The sequence below is a fragment of the Polypterus senegalus genome, chromosome 17, assembly GCF_016835505.1.
Source record: "Polypterus senegalus isolate Bchr_013 chromosome 17, ASM1683550v1, whole genome shotgun sequence".
NCBI lineage: Eukaryota > Metazoa > Chordata > Cladistia > Polypteriformes > Polypteridae > Polypterus > Polypterus senegalus.
The window spans coordinates 10,148,545-10,169,801 of record NC_053170.1 but is presented as its reverse complement, the minus strand read 5'-3'; the positions used below and the strand labels follow the sequence as shown (position 1 = coordinate 10,169,801).

General features: G+C 42.7%; 1 protein-coding gene across 1 annotated transcript in view; it reads left to right on the top strand.

Annotated features, from left to right (window-relative positions):
• Positions 1-7,465: 7,465 nt before the first annotated feature.
• Positions 7,466-21,257, top strand: part of naglu (N-acetylglucosaminidase, alpha) — a 32,441-nt gene continuing 18,649 nt past the window's right edge. Inside the window, exon 1 of the mRNA XM_039740328.1 lies at positions 7,466-7,927. Coding sequence (XP_039596262.1) covers positions 7,512-7,927 — 416 coding nt within the window. The 5' untranslated portion in view covers positions 7,466-7,511. The remainder of the gene's footprint in view (positions 7,928-21,257) is intronic.

The following is a 21,257-nucleotide window of genomic DNA, read 5'->3' as shown; positions in this document are numbered from 1 at the left end:
TTCATGGTGGCTCAACAATCCATAATAACCCCTACTTTCTCTGCTGTTCTTTTTCCGTTTTTCTGTGGTGTCGATCTGCGCCACCACCACCAGATCAAAGCACCATGCAGGCCCTCCTTTGATGGATTGAAGGCCAGAGGTCCACATGACCCTCATTATCAAATTCTTCCATGTCAAGCCTGAAAACCATGAGGACTGATTGAGATCACTTATATTAGGGGGGCTGGGTGGTCTCGTGGCCTCGGAACCCCTGCAGATTTTTTTTTTCTGAGTTCTTTTTTGTTTTTTCTGCCTTCCCTGGCCATTGGATCTTACTTTTTATTCTATGTTAATTAGTATTGCTCTGAGTATTGATCTGTTCTTAACTCAATTTTTCTTTTTGTAAAATCTTGATTGCTTTGTATGGATTGTAATAAAATTAATAAAAAAAAAATAATTAGTATTGCCTAATTTTATTTTTTAGTTTTGTCTTTTTTCTCTTTCGTCATCCTGTAAAGCACTTTGAGCTCCATCATTTATATGAAAATGTGCTATAGAAATAAATGTTGTTGTTGTTGTCATTTAAATGAGACATAAAACCAAAGTCCTGGCTCTCTGTGGTCATAACAGATCCCTGAGCATCGGTGGCGTAGCCAGCTTGCTGAAGGCCCCTGTGCAGCGCCCTGAGGTGGGCCCCTCCTGTCTAGCGTAACTGTTATTTATTCGCAACTACATCCTAGGGGCCGACTGGGCAGTGGCGTCCGCGACCGCGTCACTATCACATCACACACTGGTGACAAATTTCTCTTGTGAAAAAAAATACTCTCCAGACATTATAAAGGTTTGGGGAAGCCACCCGTATACAGTAATCCCTCGCTATATCGCGCTTCGACTTTCGTGGCTTCACTCCATCGCGGATTTTAAATGTAAGCACATCTAAATATATATCATGGATTTTTCGCTGGTTTGCGGATTTCTGCGGACAATGGGTCTTTTAATTTATGGTACATGCTTCCTCAGTTTGTTTGCCCAGTTGATTACATACAAGGGACGCTATTGGCGGATGGCTAAGAAGCTACCCAATCAGAGCATGTATTACGTATTAACTAAAACTCCTCAATGATATACGATGTGTTTCCCGCGCGGTGCTTGATTGTTTGCTTTTCTCTCTCTCTCTCACTTTCTCTGACATTCTCTGCGCCTGACGGAGGGGCTGTTTGCCTAGAAGATACGGACGCTCCTCTACAAAATGCCGCTTTATCGCGGTGCTTCAGGATACTTAAAAGCACGTATTGATTTTTTGATTGTTTGCTTTTCTCTCTCTCTCTCTGACATTCTCTGCTCCTGACGCGCTCCTTTATGGCGCTCCTTTGAAGAGAAGATATATTTGCATTCTTTTAATTGTGAGAAAGAACTGTCATCTCAGTCTTGTCATGGAGCACGGTTTAAACGTTTGACTAAAGGGTGTTATTTCATGTCTAGAGGGCTCTAATACTGTTAACAATGTGGGAGAGTTTATAAGGGCTTAAAATATATAAAAATAACCATACAAACATATGGTTTCTACTTCGTGGATTTTCATCTATCGCGGGGTTCTGGAACGCAACCCCCGATCGAGGAGGGATTACTGTATTATATCCCGGGTGCAAAGAGTTTGAAAATAATTGACCAGAGATGTTCACAAGACAGTCCAAAACAGAACTGCCAGACTGGAGGTAAGATGGCGGCTTTAAAGGCCCGGAGAGGAAGTGACATCATCGTGGCCAGAACCGGAAGTGACATCATCCAAAGCCTGGTGGGATTTCCTGGGAATGGCCTGCAAGGAACTGAGAAAGACAGTCAGCATACCCTGCCGCCCCCTGGTCTGATATGGCATTGTCATTACTCATGCCCTTTAGTTGTCATCTATTCGCACATTTAAAGTAAAATCCTTTTTCAACCTTTTGCATCCAGGATCATAATATACGGGTGGCTGCCCCAAACCTTTTTGACTGTCTTTTTGTGACGCTACAAAGTAGAAACTGTTCTGTGCTATATATAAAATGAAGCAATTTCAATTTGTAACACATTAACAGGATACAACTACACCATCAACCTGTTTTACACAAGTTCTGCGAAAATGGACATCATTAAGTGGTGACGCTCACAAATCCTCACGGTAGTGACACTAATGCACAGTAAGCCAAACCAAGTGTGGAGGATGGCCGGCTGTTTATCCTGGCCAATACCCCCAAGCCGCCAGGTGGAGCCCTCCTTGCAGCATGGAGGTTCCCAGAAGACCAGCAGGGCATCACGGACAATGGAGTTTTTATGCACCGCCCTGCTGGATGCCATGGGGGCCACGAGAGGGAGCTGCAGGGAGGACCGAAGAGTTCTTTGTGCCCTATGACCCGGAGGTTCATCATAGGAAGAGCGACGGGCTTCCGGGTTGAAAAGAAAAGGACTATTTACCCTGACCCGGAAGGAATAAGGACTTGTGGACTGTTGGGCAGGAGCACCTCCGGGTCAGGGAGTATAAAAGGACTGTGGGAGCTCCCAGACGGCGAGCTGAGTTGGGAGGCAGGGTGGCTAAGCGTCTGGGAGAGTGGAGGATTATTATTATTATTATTGTTATTGGAGTATTTGGGAGTGGAGGGTGCTTTGTGCACTTTATTATTATAATAAATATCATCATTGGATTTTTACCTGGTGTCTGACGTATAGTCTGAGGGTGCAAGGGTGCGAGCAAGCACTTAATGTGTTACACAAGGTACACAATAAAACAAATTACAGATTTGTTTAACTGTTAAAACTTACAAAAATGGAACTGACTGACAAGTCACATGTCACATTACTTCTGATATCATTAGTACCTTAAAATACTCGCTTGCATGCCTTCTGTTGCACAAAAGTCTCAACGACGTGTGACACGTCAAGTTGTATGCCGCCCTCGTTTTCGATGCAGGGTACAGCCAAGGTACTAAGTTTGTCTCGCTACCTGGTGCTTCCGAGGTCATTTTTGATGGGTTTTAACTTTTAGGACGATCGTCCTTACACAGCAACGGTCACTGGTATAGTCAGCAGTGACACGTTAGCCGTGCAAACGTCACTGGAAGTGGACAACGGTGCACAGTGATCTATCAGCAACAGTTCAGCTACTCCAAAAACAGTCGACTTGGCTGACAGGATGGACTGAAAACACGCAACGAAATGACAACAATTCAGGGCAAAGCACTCAATGAAATGTCGGTGCTATAGAAGATTGGCAGCAGCATACAATTTGTGGTCGGCCATCGAGGTCAGAGTTGATGGTAACAAGACATTGAATGTTGAAGCCACTGCTTTGAGGCTGTGAAACCGCTGTTTTAGTTAAGTTACTAAACATTTTTTCAAATCTATATGGCCCCAAGTGGGCCCCCCAAGCTCGTAGGCCCTTGTGCTTTGCCCAATCCATTGCTATGCCAGTGTTGAGCACGTTTCATAAAGAGTAGGGGGTATCCCAATCAAGTCAAGTCAGGCTGGGGAGCCTGCACTGGTACAGTGCGTTGCCGCACTCACTACATGACAAAACAACTTGAGATCCTGGTTTGCAACCCACCCAGGCAGACATGCAGTCCAGTCTCACCCTCTGGAAATGACCCTCTATCTGCCACAGCCAGGTGTTACGTGGACGACCCTTTGGCCTGGTCCAGCCACTTGGATCCCCAACGATGAGTATCTTACGAGTTGGATCACCCTCAGGGAAACACGCCACATGGCCGTAGTGCCGTAACTGAAGCTCCCTCACAATGCAGGTCATGTGCCCCATTGCAACCGTTCATTCAACACAAAGTCAAACCAGTGGTACCCAAGGATTTTCCGGAGATACGCAGTGCCAACGGAATCCAGTCTTAGTCTCAGGTCACTGGTTAGCATCCATGTCTCACAACCATATAGCAAGACAGGACTCTGAAGACTTGGACCTTCGTCCGTTTGCAGAGATATCGGGAGCTCCACCCACCCCTTTCCAGTGACCCCATGACCCCCCCATGCTCTACCAATCTGTCTACTGACTTCATAGGAAGAGTCACCAGAGACATGAATGTCACTGCCAAGGTAAGTAAACCTCTCGCCAAGGTCGACACTCCCTCTCCAGACAGACACACTGCTGATGGCCGTGCCCAAGAGGTCATTAAAGGCCTGGCTGTTGGTTTTTATCAGGACCCTCACAAGCCAAGACACTCAGACTCCTCGCTCAGTCTCTCGAGCGCCCCGATCAGAGCCTCCTTTGACTCCACGAAGATCACAGCATCGTCAGCAAAGTCAAGATCCATGAGTGTTTCTTCACCAACAGATGCCTCTCAGCCGCTGGACCTCACTACCTTGGCCAACACCCAGATCATAAAAGCATTGAACAGAGTAGGAGCAAGAACATCAGGGGTGTGTTCTTGCTCTTGTATCCCAAAGTCCAGGCTAAATTAACAACCACAGCCTTGCCATTCTAGCCCCCTAACCATCCACATCTCTAACTGTCTCTATCTCCCACCCCTTCACCACCTAACAGTTCATGTGGCGGTGAACATACTGACGGAAAATGGCTGCTGTTGCATCACTCAAGTGGGTGGTACACATTCGTGGTTGTTGAAGTGGCTCCCACTCACTATGTAAAGCGCATATAAATGAAAAGAATTATTGTTATCAGTGCAGCAAAAATGTAAGAATCTGCCCTGGTTATGATAAATGCGTTCTAAAAATGTTTCAAGCAAGTTAAGGCAGTTCTACTCACTTATGGCGCCACAGAGTGGTGACTTGCTCCATGTTGATTGGCACATGCAAGTAAGAAGTTCACTGGACAATAATGACCCTATAATAAAAAAATAATTAAGAAATAAACTTATTAATATTACATTATATAGACTGCAAAAAGTATTTGTTTTTACTTAAAAAATGATGGCAACTTATTAAAAGCAATATTACTGAGTAAATTCAACTACAAGGGCGGCACGGTGGCGCAGTGGTAAAGGAGACCCGGGTTCGATGGCATCCAAAGACATGCAGGTTAGGTGGATTGGCGATTCTAAAATTGGCCCTAGTGTGTGTTTGTGTGTGTCCTGCGGTGGGTTGGCACCCTGCCCAGGATTGGTTCGTGCCCTGTGCTGGCTGGGATTGGCTCCAGCAGACCCCCGTGACCCTGTATTCGGATTCAGCGGGTTAGAAAATGGATGGATGGAAATTCAGCTACTTAAATATTTAAATAATTTTTGATTTGTTATTGACTAGTTGTGCTACCCATCTCAGGCAGGCTGAAATCTAAGTAATCAACATAGCCTGCAGAATTAAAATTTGCTAGTCCACCATGCAATACATATGTCTGAAATGTGCCATATGGCATAGGATTCTTTAAAGGCATGTTATTAATTGTGATGTGCCATCTTTAGGAATGACAAAGGCAACACACGTGTTTTTGTTATATGTCATATGGCATGGGATTCCTTAAAGCAGTGTTGATATTTGTGATGCACCATCTGTGGGAATGACAAATACAATGCACATTTCTGTTATGTGCTATATGGTATGGGATTCTTAAAAGCATTGTTAATGTTTATGCTGTGCCACCTGTTGGAATGACAAATGCAATGCACATGTCTCTGTTACCGTATATACTCACATATATATAAGTCGGGTTTTGAAACCCGAAAAAATTGATGTTAAAATCAGACCACGACTTACACGCCCGTTCAAAAATGAGACACTTCATTTTTTTTACATCTTCTTGCCTCCTCCAATCTCGCACCAGTTTCTCAAGGCAAATCGAATTTTGTTGCAGCAGCGCAGTTACCGATTTCTTTCGCTACTTCAATGACATTTTATTTAAAACCAGCTTCATATTATATTCTGATTGAATGCTCCATTGTAGATAAGGGATGCTCTTACGATAAAGGTGTGTGAGATACAAAAAACACTAAACAGTACAAATGTTGCTTCAGAATAGTTTTGGTATTACCGTGTGGTCACGTAGGCACAAGAGAGAGAAAGGTTAGGAGCACATGCTGATAGTGTCCTCCATGGTTACTCTCTCAGGTGGACATCAGCATATCGTAATCTCTTGGACCAAAAGCATGAGTTTTCCGCATTCGACTTATACAACCAACATAATAAAATACCAGAAATTATACGATAAAATCAAATCCCGACTTATCCACGGGAGAACTTATCCACGATTATACAGTATATGGTATATGCCATATTGTATGGGATTCTTGAAAGCAGTGCTAATGTCTGTGATGCACCATCTGTTGGAATGACAAATGCAATTCACATATTTCTGTTATAAGCCATATTGTATGGGATTCTTGAAAGCAGTGCTAATGTTTGTGATGCACCATCTGTTGGAATGACAAATGCAATGCATTGTAGTACTCAAAATGCTTGTGACATGCTATACTTTGGAATGTCGGAGACATAGCAACTGGACAGACACACAGCCACTTTTTCTTTTATTGAAGTATGTCAGTGGTAATAATTGGGCAAGTGGGCGGTAGTGCAGCGTCTGCTATCCCATTAATCCACTTCCTAGATTTGATTCTCAAACCAGTCGTGTCCCTGAGGAGTTTAGAGGGTTTGCTTCCTGGCAATCTGTTTTCCTCCATATGGATTTGCAACTCAGGTTAAGCTGCAATTCCAGATCTGCCGTTGTGTGCATGCATGAGCTCCACGGTAAAAACACATCTTATTTATATAGCGCCTTTCCAGTCCAACTATTCAGTGGAATTCAGTAAGAATAAAAGCAAATGTGACGTTATAACACAGGATACATGTTTTGATAAATACATGAAAGTCAAAGGTCTGGTTTAGCTTATGTAACAAATGGGGGAAGAAAACAATTTGTGTAAGTTTACGATGGCGATCATCGTTAGAGTGGCTGCCAGTCCAGGGTTGGTTGCTGTTTTGCGCCCCAGTGCTAAGGGGTCAGACTTCAGTCCCCGCGACCTTAAATTGGAATGAGCAGGTTCGAGAAAGCTCTTCATACACACACACTCTCCATATACTCATTCATCCATTTTCTAAACCCGCTTATCCAAAGAAGCGTCGCGAGACTCCATTAACAGTATTTATAGAATAACATTGCATGGATTGGGTGGGCAAACGCGACAATCTGTGTGGTGAAGTGGTAAAGAACTACAACTGCACAACTTCAGGTTGTCGGTTCAATTCCCGTCGCTAATTCCCCACAAGAACTGTGCAAATAAATAAACTTGCCCGTTCACTGATTGTGAAAAGAGAGGCTTCAAAAGGAGCAGACACGGTGCATTAGTTCATCTGAAATTTGTTATAGAAAGGAAAAATTGTTTAGCTGCTCGAAAGTAGTGATTGGTCGTCCAGTGTGAAAGTCCCGTCTAATTGGACTAGCAATGTGTCAATTTCATGAAAGTCCGCCTTCCTTGGCTTGGTCTTGCTGTGTTCTCGAAAAGTCGGCTTCTGGTTGGTCTCCACACCTGTCAATCTCCGCTTGCTCTTCCGTTTTTTTTTTCATGTGACACTCATCCAGCTCTCCGGGTGGGTCTGGAGTGACGATGACGCGTTGCTGTCACTTTCTTGCTATCACCCTCCTGACTCTGGGCATCCCGGAGGCGATTAGCAGCTGGACGAGTTTAGCACACCTCCGGCCTCGTGTAGATGATGGGATGCAGACGCGAGCGGTTACAGAGTTACTGCGCCGCCTTCTGGGGGAGCGGGCGTCCGACTTTGTGGTGTCGGTGGACGGAGCGCTGGGGCGGGCTGAAGGCGACCTGGACTCTTACGAGCTGAGCTCGACCAAAGATGACAAGGTCTCTGTAACTGGAAACACCGGCGTGGCGGCGGCGAATGGTGTCTACAGCTATCTGAAGGAGTTCTGCGGCTGTCACGTTTCCTGGTCGGGCGACCAGCTGCGAGTGCCCCGGCCGCTGCCACGGATTCCAGAAGTGATAAAGGTCAGCTCTCCCAATAGGTAAGCGGGATGAGGGAGAATGCGTCTGCCAGTTCTTCGGGACAGAGGGGTGAGGGACAACTGCCCCAAGCTGTCTATAAGCTAGATGGCACACTATAATTATAATACATTGTATTTATATAGCGCCTTCCTCATGCACAAGGCGCTTATGACCCAATACTGTTTACGTCTGAATAATTTAAATTCAGCTCCGTAATTTGGAGCAATAAACCAAGTGATGGGGGCATGGTGACTCAGTGGTTAGCACGGCATTGGTGCTACCAGGCTCCAGAGTCCTGGTCCTGTATCCCAGTCCAGGTATTGCTTGTGTGGAATCTGCATACCTGGAAGGATACTAATTAGCTGGAAAGTCTAAAGCTGGAAAGGGGCTGTTCCTGCCTTGTGCTCAATGCTTGTTGGGGTAGGCTCCAGCTTCCCCCCAATCCTACTCTGGTTTAAAAGATGGATGGATGGAAAGTCTGAATTGGCTAAGTTTGAGTGAATTACGTGCCCAGTGATCAACAGGTGCCTCATCCAGTATTCATTCTCACCTTGTACCCAGTGTTGTGGTGATAAGGAATCTACTCTCTGAAATCACAAAGTAGACAAGTGTGTTAGAAATGAATGAAGTGGATAACTTCCCAGCAGGAGAAAGGTCTACCAAAGGGGTACAGGATGATCTGGAACTTGTAGAGAGTGAAGTACTGTTTAGATTAAATTGGCTGAAATCTATCAAATCACCAGGACCAGATAACACTTAATCCAGTTTCAGTAGACATAGCAGCACTAGAAGAAGTCCAAATAAGAGTGAGTAGACTGATTCCAGGACTGTATGGAATGAGTTAGAAGATTAAGAGAAGATTAAGAGGGTGACACGATTGAAGTTTTAAATTATGAATGGAATTAGTGCAGTGGATCGAGACTGTTATTTTATTATGAGTTCAACAAGGACACAGGGACACAGTTGGAAACTTGTTAAGAGTAAATTTGCACACAAATGTTGGGAGGTTTTTCTTCACATAGAGAAGCATGGTAGCAGTGAGGTTCATGGCTGGTGAGGCACTGACTCCTTCAGAGTCAGATTTATATGAATCCAAAAGAGTCGCTTATTCACTGTTCCACTGGCAGCATGCACACTGACTACTGGTTATGTTTCATATCTCATCAGCATTCTTTACACACACATAGGTAAGGCACATATTTGGCTAAGAAAGAACGTTACATTTATAGCGGCAAGAGTGGGCGCATTTACTCCTCACCCTACATGTGTTCTACATTTGCCGTTGCAATTCCACAATTCACACTCATTCAATACAAATGAAAGTATAGAGTGGTGTATAAAAAAACAGATTTCAATTTTGACCTTGATTGAGATATTTAGTTGTTTTTAAAAGCTTTTAATTATGACACTTTAATACATTTTTTTAGACAATGTTCAACAAGGAAAACAAAATAATATTTTACTAAAGGTCAAAATGTAATTTTTAAGTATTGGATAGTTTTTTTTTTTTCTTAGTCTGATCCCATTTTTTTTATAAAATAGAAAACTGTTTATGGTGTTACCCTTGTAAATGAAGTCATTGCGCATGTCCTTCTCCACGAAAATCTCCGTCACTTTCTTGTAAAAATCCTCCTTATTTTGCTTTAGTTTTAAAAGCCTTAAGCTTCCATTTTGGCAGGCAATCGGAACAAAAAAAAAAATAAATAAATGGAGTGCTGCGGTGCCCTTGACTTTCTGATATCGCTAACTTATTGGTGCCTCTGTGTAGAAGAACAGCAGCAACGAGCACCTGTTGGGCTCACGTGCGCCCCCTTCAGGGCGGCACGGTACTGTCTGCCTCACCTCGTGCCTTTTCACTGCGGTTTGATATCCGAATACCAAGACTAAATATGTCACGCACATTCATTAAAGCTATTAGAAAGTCAGGGTGTATAATAAATGTGCCTGCAAACATTATATTAGCGACATACAGAGAGACAACAACAGGTACGCGCCAATCGCACGCATCAACCCCGTGAGGGAGGGAGAGTGCAGTCTGAGGTGCTGCACCTCGCGTGTCTTCCATATATTTGAACAGGAAATGTGCAAATTCAGCGTTTTTGACTATAAAAATGTTCAAAATTGTTGGACTCGTACAGAAAACAAATTTATAGCACGGACCAGTGGACACATTTATTTTATGTTCTCATTATTAGTTTTTTTACTTTTCATGATGATAGGTGAGCCTCACCTGACCGCACATAGACCCTGCATAGTAGACTGCAAGACGTTAGGGACCTAACTAAAACTAAACTTGATGTTATTTTGGAAGAACTAAGTAGATAGGGTTGGCAAGCTTTGGTGGGCTGAATGGCCTGCTCTCATAAAAAGGTTTCTAATATTCATATGACTGAATAGATGGAGCTCGGGTAACAGACAATTGTTGGGAACCTTAAGTTTTAATCGACGTGTTTCCCCACCAGGCATTTTGTCACTCACAGTACTTCATACTTCCTCACTGCTTGTGCATCTCAGCTCAACCTCGGCCTTTAGTTCGATTCTGTCTGGACTATTGCAGCTCCCTTCTGGCAGAGCTTCTAACAACTGCAATCTGAACTCTTCAGTGCTTAAAGAAGGCAGCGTGCTATGAGCTTCGCTTCACCTCCAATACCCCTACTTTACTCAGTTTACTGGCTTCTATTTGCAGGTAGGTTCCAGTTCAAAACTCTGTCGCGGCTTACATGATCCCACAATACCTCTAGTGTCTGATCTCTCCATAAGTCCCTACATGAAGTTTCACTTCTCCTTCAGTCTGTCAGATGACAGTCTCTACTCTCGGTGATTAGGCTGAAACAACAACAACAATATTTATTTCTATTGCACATTTCCATACAAATGATGTCGCTCAAAGTGCTTTACAAGATGAAGAGAAAAAAGACAAAACGTAAAAAATAAAATTAACATAGAATAAAAGTAACATCCGATGGCCAGGGAGGACAGAAAAAAACGACGGCTGGAAGAAAAAACAAAATCTGCAGGGATTGCGAGGCCACGAGACCACCCAGCCCCCTCTTGGCATTCTACCTAACATCAATGACCTCAATCAGTCCTCATTGTATTCAGGGTTCACATGGAAGAACTTGATGATGACGGTCATGTGGACCTCTGGCCTTTAATTTATCAATGAAGGGACATCACGGTGCTTTGATCAGGTGGTGGTGGCGCAGATCAGCACCACAGAAAACTGGAAAAAGAACATCAGAGAAACTAGGGGTTAGTATGGATTGTGGAGCCACCATCAATCAATCAATCGACATTTATTTATATAGCACATATTCATACAAAAAAATGTAGCTCAAAGTGCTTTACAAAATGAATAGAAAAATAGAAGACACAATAAAAAATAAACATAAGTCAACATTAATTAACATACAATAAGTAAGGTCCGATGGACAGAAAAAACAAAAAAAAACTCCAAAAAGCTGGAGAAAAAAAAATAAAATCTGTAGGGGTTCCAGACCACGAGACCGCCCAGTCCCCTCTGGGCAATCTACCTAACATAAGTCAAACAGTCCTCTATGTAGTTAGGGTTTTCATGGAAGGACCTGATGATGATAATTAAATGCATATACAAAATGTCAGGATTAAACTAAAATGAAGCGATGAGAAAGCCATGTTCAAATAATGAGTTTTTAGCAGTTGTTTAAAGTGCTCCACTGTATTAGCCTGCCGAAATTCTATCAGACGCCCATTTGAAGATCTAAGGTTACGATTTGGAGTGTAAGGTGAAAGGCATTCTGAAGTATAGGATGGAGCAGATTATTTAAGGCTTTGTAAACCATTAGCAGTATTATAAAGTCAATTCTAAATGACACGGGTAACCAGTGTAGTGACGCTAAGACTGGCGTGATGTGCTTGGATTTTCTTTTCCTAGTTAAGATTCTAGTAGCTGCATTCTGCACTTGTTGTAACTGGTTGATGTCTTTTTAAGGCCGGAGTTATACTTCGCATTCTGCAGCGGACGATCCTGCTACGCAAGCGTTGTCGTGTTCATACTTGCGCGCGTACTTTACGTAAATCTGGAGGAATCCAGCAGGTGGCAGTGCGAGATATTATCACGGTGAGAACATGTTTGGCTTCTCTGTGTTGTGAATTTCCTAGAACACCTATTAAATTCTGATGACACCTTACAGCAATATCTCTGAAAAGGGTGTTTATTGATTAAATCCATCAATCCAGGGATGTGTCCATTCCAGCAAGCATTGGGCACGAGTGAGAAACAGTCCCTTGACGAGGCCACAGCTCATCGCAGGGTGAATACAAGCACTCGCATACACTAGCGTCATTTTAGCAGCACCAGATCCCCAAATCTTTGGAAGGAAACCGGAGCACAGAGTGGAATACAAGCAGGAAATACCAGCAACATAACTCCCTGCGAGACAGCAGTGCTATCGCTCCACCACCGTGACACCCATCCATCCATCCATCCATTTTCTAACCCGCTGAATCCGAATACAGGGTCACGGGGGTCTGCTGGAGCCAATCCCAGTCAACACAGGGCACAAGGCAGGAACCAATCCTGGGCAGGGTGCCAACCCACTGCAGGACACACACAAACACACCCACAAACACACCCACACACCAAGGCCAATTTAGAATCGCCAATCCACCTAACCTGCATGTCTTTGGATTGTGGGAGGAAACCGGAGCGCCACGCAGACACGGGGAGAACATGCAAACTCCACACAGGGAGGACCCAGGAAGCGAACCCGGGTCACCTAACTGTGAGGCAGCGGCGCTACCACTGCGCCACCGTGCCGCCCACCGTGACACCCCCATGTGTGTAATTATTAACAGTATTCATTATTTAAAAGAAATTATATGTAAAATGTAACATACACACTTTAATGCATTTCATCATGAAAGTGATATCAAGTATAAATCTAAAGTTTCTAAATGTGCAGAGAGTTGGAATATCTTTTTTTTTTATTTTTTTATTTATTAATTTTATTACAATCAATACATAGCAATCAAGTTTTAACAAAAAAAAAAAAAAGAATTATGCTAAGAACAGATCAGAGTTGGAATATCATACATTTAATTTGTTCTGTGTGCCGATCTATTGCTGCTTTCCGCTGCTGTCAGGACCAAGAAGCTCGTAGCGATTAACAACTGGGATGACGTTTACGACGGTCTGCTTTAATGATAAAGTAAACTACGAGGTTAAAGTGGACAATTGAGATTAAAGCCGAAATTTCCACTTTAATCACAAAATACACGTTTTCACCGTGTCCTTTATTTTTTTCTCAGTGGTTCAAATATAACGCTATACATTATGTTGCTGTTGTTAAGTTGCAAAAATAAAAAAGACGACACAAAAGATGGTATGTGAGACTTTTAAAATGTATCGTGTCATTACATTCGGGAATATGCAACGCTTGAATATAAAAGCCCCACGAATGCATTTGTATGTCGGCATTTTGCTTCACCACTTTGAACCATTCATCAAACAGCAAAGCGCACACATCGATCCCCAAAGGATCTCCATAGAGGCTTGCTGTCACATGTAGATAGTAAACAGAGATTCTGACGTCACGTTCCGACTTTTAGCACACTGGGCCCCCCGACTTTTGCTGGTACTGCAACTTCGCGCCGCAGCGTCACGTTAATTTCTGAGGACCTGCTCAGAGGGCGCGTGAAATGAGCGCTGGGAACGCGTGGCAGCCATGATGCGGACGCGTACGCGTTCTGAGCGTGAAGTATAAATCTGCCCTAAGTGGTCCTGAGAAAAGTGTGTTACACTAATCTGGCTGACTAAAAACAAAAGCGTGAACTCATTTCTCTGGAGGGCCCCAGTGGCTGCAGGTTTTCATTCTAACACTTTTCTTAAGCAGTGACCTGTTTTGGCTGCTAGTTAACTTCTTTTTAATTAATTTTAACGGACTTGCTCTTGAAGACTCAGACCCCTTAATTGTTTCTTTTTCCTTAATTAACTGCCAAACAATAATGAGACACAAAATGAGCCAAAATGTGACCAGCAAACTGTGGCCATCACACAATATCAGAAAATAAAGAAAGACGAGGGTCTCAGGAATGTTGCTCTGCTCATGTCCACAAAACATTTTATCAGAGCTCTTAGAAAAGAGAAAATCCACAACGTCGGACATGTCTGCAATTGCACAATGAGAGCCGCAGCAAGCCGTGCAGTTAAAGAACGGGTTTAATGAACGACAAGACTCGGCGCCTCATGAAGCAACTGGTTGGAGTGAAATTGGTTGGAGTTTGAGAACCTGACTTAGTTGGTCTTCTGTTGGCTCACTCACTTTGCATTTCATTTCTGCTTGGGTGACATTTAAGGAAAGAAATGAAGCAGTTCAGAGGAGCCTTTTCACCAATCCAGGGGTACATTGAAATGATCGAATCCCAATGTGCTGAAATGACCAAACGGAATACTGCAAGTCCACAAAACCCCCCCAATGTAGGTAAAAGGATTGAGTCTCAGTGCACCAAAATGATGCTTGATGAAACAATGTAGACTTCAAGTGCCGCAATAACCAAGAGGGCCAATCCCTGCTCCCTGCTCTCCGCTTGATGAAATGATTGAGTCTTTGCGTGTCAAACACAAGCACATGCCGCATTAAACTACTGGGTTTGCATGTGCGGAACTGCTAAAAGTATGATCACCTGGTATGTCATACATGCTTAGTCGAGCAGGCATGGGCTTTGTTCTGTGAATATTGTTTTGTTAGAAAAGTCCCATCGTCGTTCCTGTGGATTCGTGGGCTTGGTGCATAAATAAGGGGATCACTGACAGCATCTAGTGTGGCTGGTGGTAAGGCTGCAGGAACAAATTATTTGTGGTAATATTCTATGTGTGTGTGTGTGTGTGTGTGTGTGTATATATATATATATATACTGTATATATATATATATATATATATATATATATATATATATATATATATATATATATACAACCGGATTCCAAAAAAGTTGGGACACTAAACAAATTGTGAATAAAAACTGAATGCAATGATGTGGAGATGGCAAATGTCAATATTTTATTTGTAATAGAGCGTAGATGACAGATCAAACGTTTAATCCGAGTAAATGTATCATTTTAAAGGAAAAATATGTTGATTCAAAATTTCACGGTGTCAACAAATCCCAAAAAGTTGGGACAAGTAGCAATAAGAGGCTGGAAAAAGTAAATTTGAGCATAACGAAGAGCTGGAAGACCAATAACACTAATTAGGTCAATTGGCAACATGATTGGGTATAAAAGAGCTTCTCAGAGTGGCAGTGTCTCTCAGAAGCCAAGATGGGTAGAGGATCACCAATTCCCACAATGTTGCGCAGAAAGATAGTGGAGCAATATCAGAAAGGTGTTACCCAGCGAAAAATTGCAAAGACTTTGCATCTATCATCATCAACTGTGCATAACATCATCCGAAGATTCAGAGAATCTGGAACAATCTCTGTGCGTAAGGGTCAAGGCCGTAAAACCATACTGGATGCCCGTGATCTCCGGGCCCTTAAGCGACACTGCACCACAAACAGGAATGCTACTGTAAAGGAAATCACAGAATGGGCTCAGGAATACTTCCAGAAACCATTGTCAGTGAACACAATCCACCGTGCCATCCGCCTTGCCAGCTGAAACTCTACAGTGCAAAGAAGAAGCCATTTCTAAGCAAGATCCACAAGCTCAGGCGTTGTCACTGGGCCAGGGATCATTTAAAATGGAGTGTGGCAAAATGGAAGACTGTTCTGTGGTCAGGCGAGTCACGATTCAAGTTCTTTTGGAAATCTGGGGCGCCATGTCATCCGGACCAAAGAGGACAAGGACAACCCAAGTTGTTATCAACGCTCAGTTCAGAAGCCTGCATCTCTGATGGTATGGGGTTGCATGAGTGCGTGTGGCATGGGCAGCTTGCATGTCTGGAAAGGCACCATCAATGCAGAAAAATATATTCAGGTTCTAGAACAACATATGCTCCCATCCAGGCGTCATCTCTTTCAGGGAAGACCCTGCATTTTTCAACAAGATAATGCCAGACCACATTCTGCATCAATCACAACATCATGGCTGCGTGGAGAAGGATCCGGGTACTGAAATGGCCAGTCTGCAGTCCAGATCTTTCACCTATAGAGAACATTTGGCGCATCATAAAGAGGAAGGTGCGACAAAGAAGGCCCAAGACGATTGAACAGTTAGAGGCCTGTATTAGACAAGAATGGGAGAGCATTCCTATTTCTAAACTTGAGAAACTGGTCTCCTCGGTCCCCAGACGTCTGTTGAGTGTTGTAAGAAGAAGGGGAGATGCCACACAGTGGTGACAATGGCCTTGTCCCAACTTTTTTGGGATTTGTTGACACCATGAAATTCTGAATCAACATATTTTTCCCTTAAAATGATACATTTTCTCAGTTTAAACTTTTGTTCTGTGATTTATGTTCTATTCTGAATAAAATATTAGATGTTGGCACCTCCACATCATTGCATTCAGTTTTTATTCACGATTTGTATAGTGTCCCAACTTTTTTGGAATCCGGTTTGTGTATATGTGTGTGTGTGTGTGTGTGTGTGTGTGTGTGTCTGTATGTATGTGTGTACTGTATATGGAAAGAATTAAATACATTGCCTCTTAAAAAAAAAAAAAAAAGTATTATCACCTGTCTGTTAAGGGGCTAAGTCACCCAGGGTCTTGGGGGGGTGGGTGGTCTTAATCCAGGCTTGTGACATTCAGAAAACCCCAAAATTTCACAGAAATTTAAATAAAATTATTGGGCATAATATGTAGGCTCACATTCAGTAAAAGAATGGGTCTTGTTATCGAGCGGGTGATGCCTTTTACTGAACCCATCACTTAGATGGATAGTGAATCCCCCCTTCTCATGATTTGCTCCTCCTTCAGTAGTCCTACTTTGGTGACAACTTCAAGCCATCATTTTAGGACAGTCAGACTGAGAGAGCAGATTGGCGTGTGAAACTGGCATAGCTGCTGGTTGTGTTTACTATGTGGTCATTGTTTATTGGGGCTGGGGGTGGGTGGGTGCCATCTAGTACTGGGTCATTTGGCAATGGGAGCCATACAGTGTAGTCTCATTAGAGTTTGGCATGTTGAAAGAAGTGAGCTTATAACAAGCATAGGGCTTGGTGTCCCCCCACTATGCTTGTTTCCCATTCATGGAGGGATCTTGCAGCTTTTAGCTTGACACGTCCGAGGTGACTAATGAGTTTAAGGTTTAGTACAGTCCTTTATAGGCATTGTTTACAATTACAGCAACCTGCTCAGAGTTGGTAGAAGGAACTGAATCAGCCAGCCTTGTGGTCCAAAGTCCAGGGCCTTGTGACGACTGGTTTCCTCACCCTTTAAAAAAAAAAAAAGAAAACAACACAGAGGGCGACATTATGCTGAGTCTGAGGAACGGTCAATTAGTAAGTGCGTCAACACAAGAATCATGTCTTCAAATCCTTTATTTGTGCAGATCCTCAAAACACCTTCTTAAACCAAAATATGAATCCAATAAATAGTGCAGGAACCGAAGTGCATCAATACATGAAATGCATCGAGTATAAAGTTCAATGCTGGCCAATCATATTATGGTACAATTCCCCAAAATAAGTGAGCGACACCCTTACAAGCGTTTCCATTGTACGTTATATTAAAACGGCTTTCTTGCTCATTCCGTTACATCATTCCTGCTTCCAGCGATCGAGGAAAGAATCCAGCTTCCCTCTACCTTCACCTTTTAAGCTGATTAAGGCTGTAGACCTTTACAGCCAACCCTGAGCTGCAATCTCTCCAATTTAGAAGGCCATTTGAAGTTGCGGGTTTCGAAGCAGGCTGCCAGCAGTTACCTCAGTAAAAATCTGCAAACAGAGAAGGGATGTGGTGTGTCTGGGTCTGTCTCTGTGTGTGTGTGTGTGAACCCAGAACAGAGCAGTAGTCGGCATAGTCGGCAGGATTTGCACTGTCAGCGGGGTGGATTGTTTTGTCAATATGGAGCTGCACAGTAGAGTGGGTGTTGGTGTGGCTTGTGGTGTAAACCCACAAGAAAGAAACTGGCGTAGTCGGCAGGATTTGCACTGTGGTGATGTTGGAGTGTGGCATCAGTGTGGAGCTGCACAGAAGAGTGTGGTGTGTCTGAGAAAGAGAGCCCAGCTGACATCATCAGGAAGCACTTCACAGTAGCAGTGGGAGATGAACCAGTCGGTCCAGTATACTGAATAAAATTATTCTTGCAATGTGGATGTTGGAAAAAAATGTTTTATCACAATGCCAAATACACTGGTCTACAAAAAAAACATTTTTGTTTGCTACTGGGAACTTCAGAGTAACTCTTTATTAAGTTTTTTGCACTGATTCCATATATGAAATCGGAATAAAGCTAGCACGTCAGGTTTTTGACATACACATCATTGCCATTTTGACACTTTTGAATATCAATACAGTGATACCTTGAGATTCAAGTTTAATTCATTTCGTGACTGAGCTCGTAAATCAAAATGCTCGTATCTCAAATCAATTTCCCCATTGAAATGAATTGAAATGAGATTAATTTGTGCCAGCCCCCAAAAAACCACCCCAATTTTTTGTTAAATGTTTTCAACATAAGAAAAATACATTTATAATGAACAAATATTGTATACAAACAAAATAAAACCTAATACATAAAAGCGAATCTAAAGAAATAAACAGATAGCCGATTAGCATATTGTAATGTTTTTTTTTTGTTTCATTTCACTTTTGCTTAACTTAATTTTCTTCTTCACTTGTTTTTTTCTTTTTTGCCACGCTTTCGTCGAAACCTGTCCATGGAGCTTTGTTTAGTCCTCCCCTTTAGAATGTTTCTGAAATGAGTTAGGCGAGTGTCATTAAATAGCGCCGCTGCATGATCAGTTTCTTTTCAATTAAGTCAAGCGTTAGGCAAGTGTCATTAAATAGATGGCTTGTATTTCGAATTTTGGCTCATAACTCAAGACAAAAAATCGACATAGTGACGGCTCCTATCTCAAAAAACACGTACGTTGGGACACTCGTATCTCAAGGTACCACTTTATAATATATCAACACGGTATCTGGAGTTTGGACTATGTCCCACCAAAACTGTTTTAATGTGTTTATTCTGAAAACAAACCAGAAGACGATACCAGAAACACTTTAAAGTATATTTACGTCAATTTACCTCAATATAAAAGTGTGGTCAGCGTGCCAAAAAATATTGCACTTGTACTGCACATCCGTCTCTCTTTGCAAGAACCAACAGTAGTCACCCATCATGCTTGGAGTGAATTTTCCCTGATATCAGTTTTTTATCACCTTTATATCTTGAAATCTTTCCTCATGCTCATCGCTGACATCGCCCAGATTTGGTGGAAAAACGTTGAGATGATAATGTAAAAAATGCGTCTTCAATGACATTCCGGCTTCCATTAGCTGATACGCTTTCAGCTGGTTCTCCACCACCAGCTCAGCATAATTCTCTGCTCTGTGACTGCCAAGAAAATTCTGGACAACCCACACAAATGCTTCCCATGCTGCTGATTCAGTGGGTTTCAGTTTCCTTTTGAACTCATCGTCAAACTTCAGTTCACGGATTTCAGGAACAACAAAAACATCTTCCTTAATTTTATCTTCCCTTTTTTCAAGATCAAACTTATTTTTAAAATGCATTGCCGTTTCTGTCCATTGCCTTGACAGAATTTTCAAAGTAATGGTGAATCTAACGAACGAAATATCCTGAAATGCAATGTTATATTTAACAGTAAAACCGACCACCTACTGCAGTGTCATGTCTGAGTTGTGTCATTATGCTTTAGAGTCATATAAGACTTGGTAATCAGTAAGAAATATTTTTCTGCTCATTAAAAATTAATAATTAAAAAACAATTAATAGATTAGGTTAGATAGATACTTTATTAATCCCAAGGGGAAATTCACATAATCCAGCAGCAGCATACTAATACAAAAAAAAAACAATATGAAATTAAAGAGTAATAAAAATGCAGGTAAAAACAGACAATAACTTTGAATAATGTTAACGTTTACCTCCCCGGGTGGAATTGAAGAGTCACATAGTGTGGGGTCTCCTCAGTCTGTCAGTGGAGCAGGACGGTGACAGCAGTCTGTCGCTGAAGCTGCTCCTCTGTCTGGAGATGATCCTGTTCAGTGGATGCAGTGGATTCTCCATGATTGACAGGAGCCTGCTCAGCGCCCATCGCTCTGCCACGGATGTCAAACTGTCCAGCTCCATGCCTACAATACAGCCTGCCTTCCTCACCAGTTTGTCCAGGTGTGAGGCGTCCCTCTTCTTTATGCTGCCTCACCAGCACACCTGTCTGATAGAACATCTGCAGCATCTTATAGCAGATGTTGAAGGACGCCAGCCTGCTAAGGAAGTATAGTCGGCTCTGTCCTCTCTTACACAGAGCATCAGTATTGGCAGTCCAGTCCAATTTATCATCCAGCTGCACTCCCAGGTATTTATAGGTCTGTACCCTCTGCACACTCTGATGATCACGGGGTCCATGAGGGGCCTGGGCCTCCTAAAATCCACCACCAGCTCCTTGGTTTTGCTGGTGTTCAGTTGTAGGTGGTTTGAGTTGCACCATTTAACAAAGTCCTTGATTAGCTTCCTATACTCCTCCTCCTGCCCACTCCTGAACAACTCACAGCTGTTAGTAACGTGTGGCGAAATCATTTATCTCAACGGCATCCCAAGTGTAATTACCGGTATTTATCAAAATGGTTATCCGCCTTTACTGTCCAGTCACCCTAGTTGTCCAAAACCTGGAACATCATAACTAAAAAACGGGACGTGCTGGAAGAAAACGGTTTTCAGATTTGGAGTCAGCAAATGAAACCTTTTAAAGTAAAGGTGAAAGACTCCCAGTAGCAAAATGCTTGTTGACCAGTGATATTAGAGGAAAGTATGACTGTCACACAACATGTCCATGCAAAACAAAACAACCACTACATTCCATTTAATCCATTCTGACTTTGTAAGAACTGTAAGTTATGAGAGCATCTCACACTCCAACCTGGATATGCCTGTGTATGCCGTAAACTAAAAATGCACAGAACTTAAATGGGTTTGAGTTGCTGGGTCGAAAGCCCGATGTAATGGTTGACAAGTTGGTTAAATGGTGCAAGGACACCACCAGCGTTGGGCACATTGGATAAAGTCCCTTCCAGAGTGTCCTAACAGAGTGTAACACGAGTGTAAGTTTAACGTCACTGTGCTCTGTATAAGAAATTATTTTATGGATTCATTCACATGTGCAGGCCAAGTTTGGCACATGTGGGCTAGTCTACCTGCATTTAGAAACCACTAGGTTAACAGTTTGAAGAATGATGGGGACAA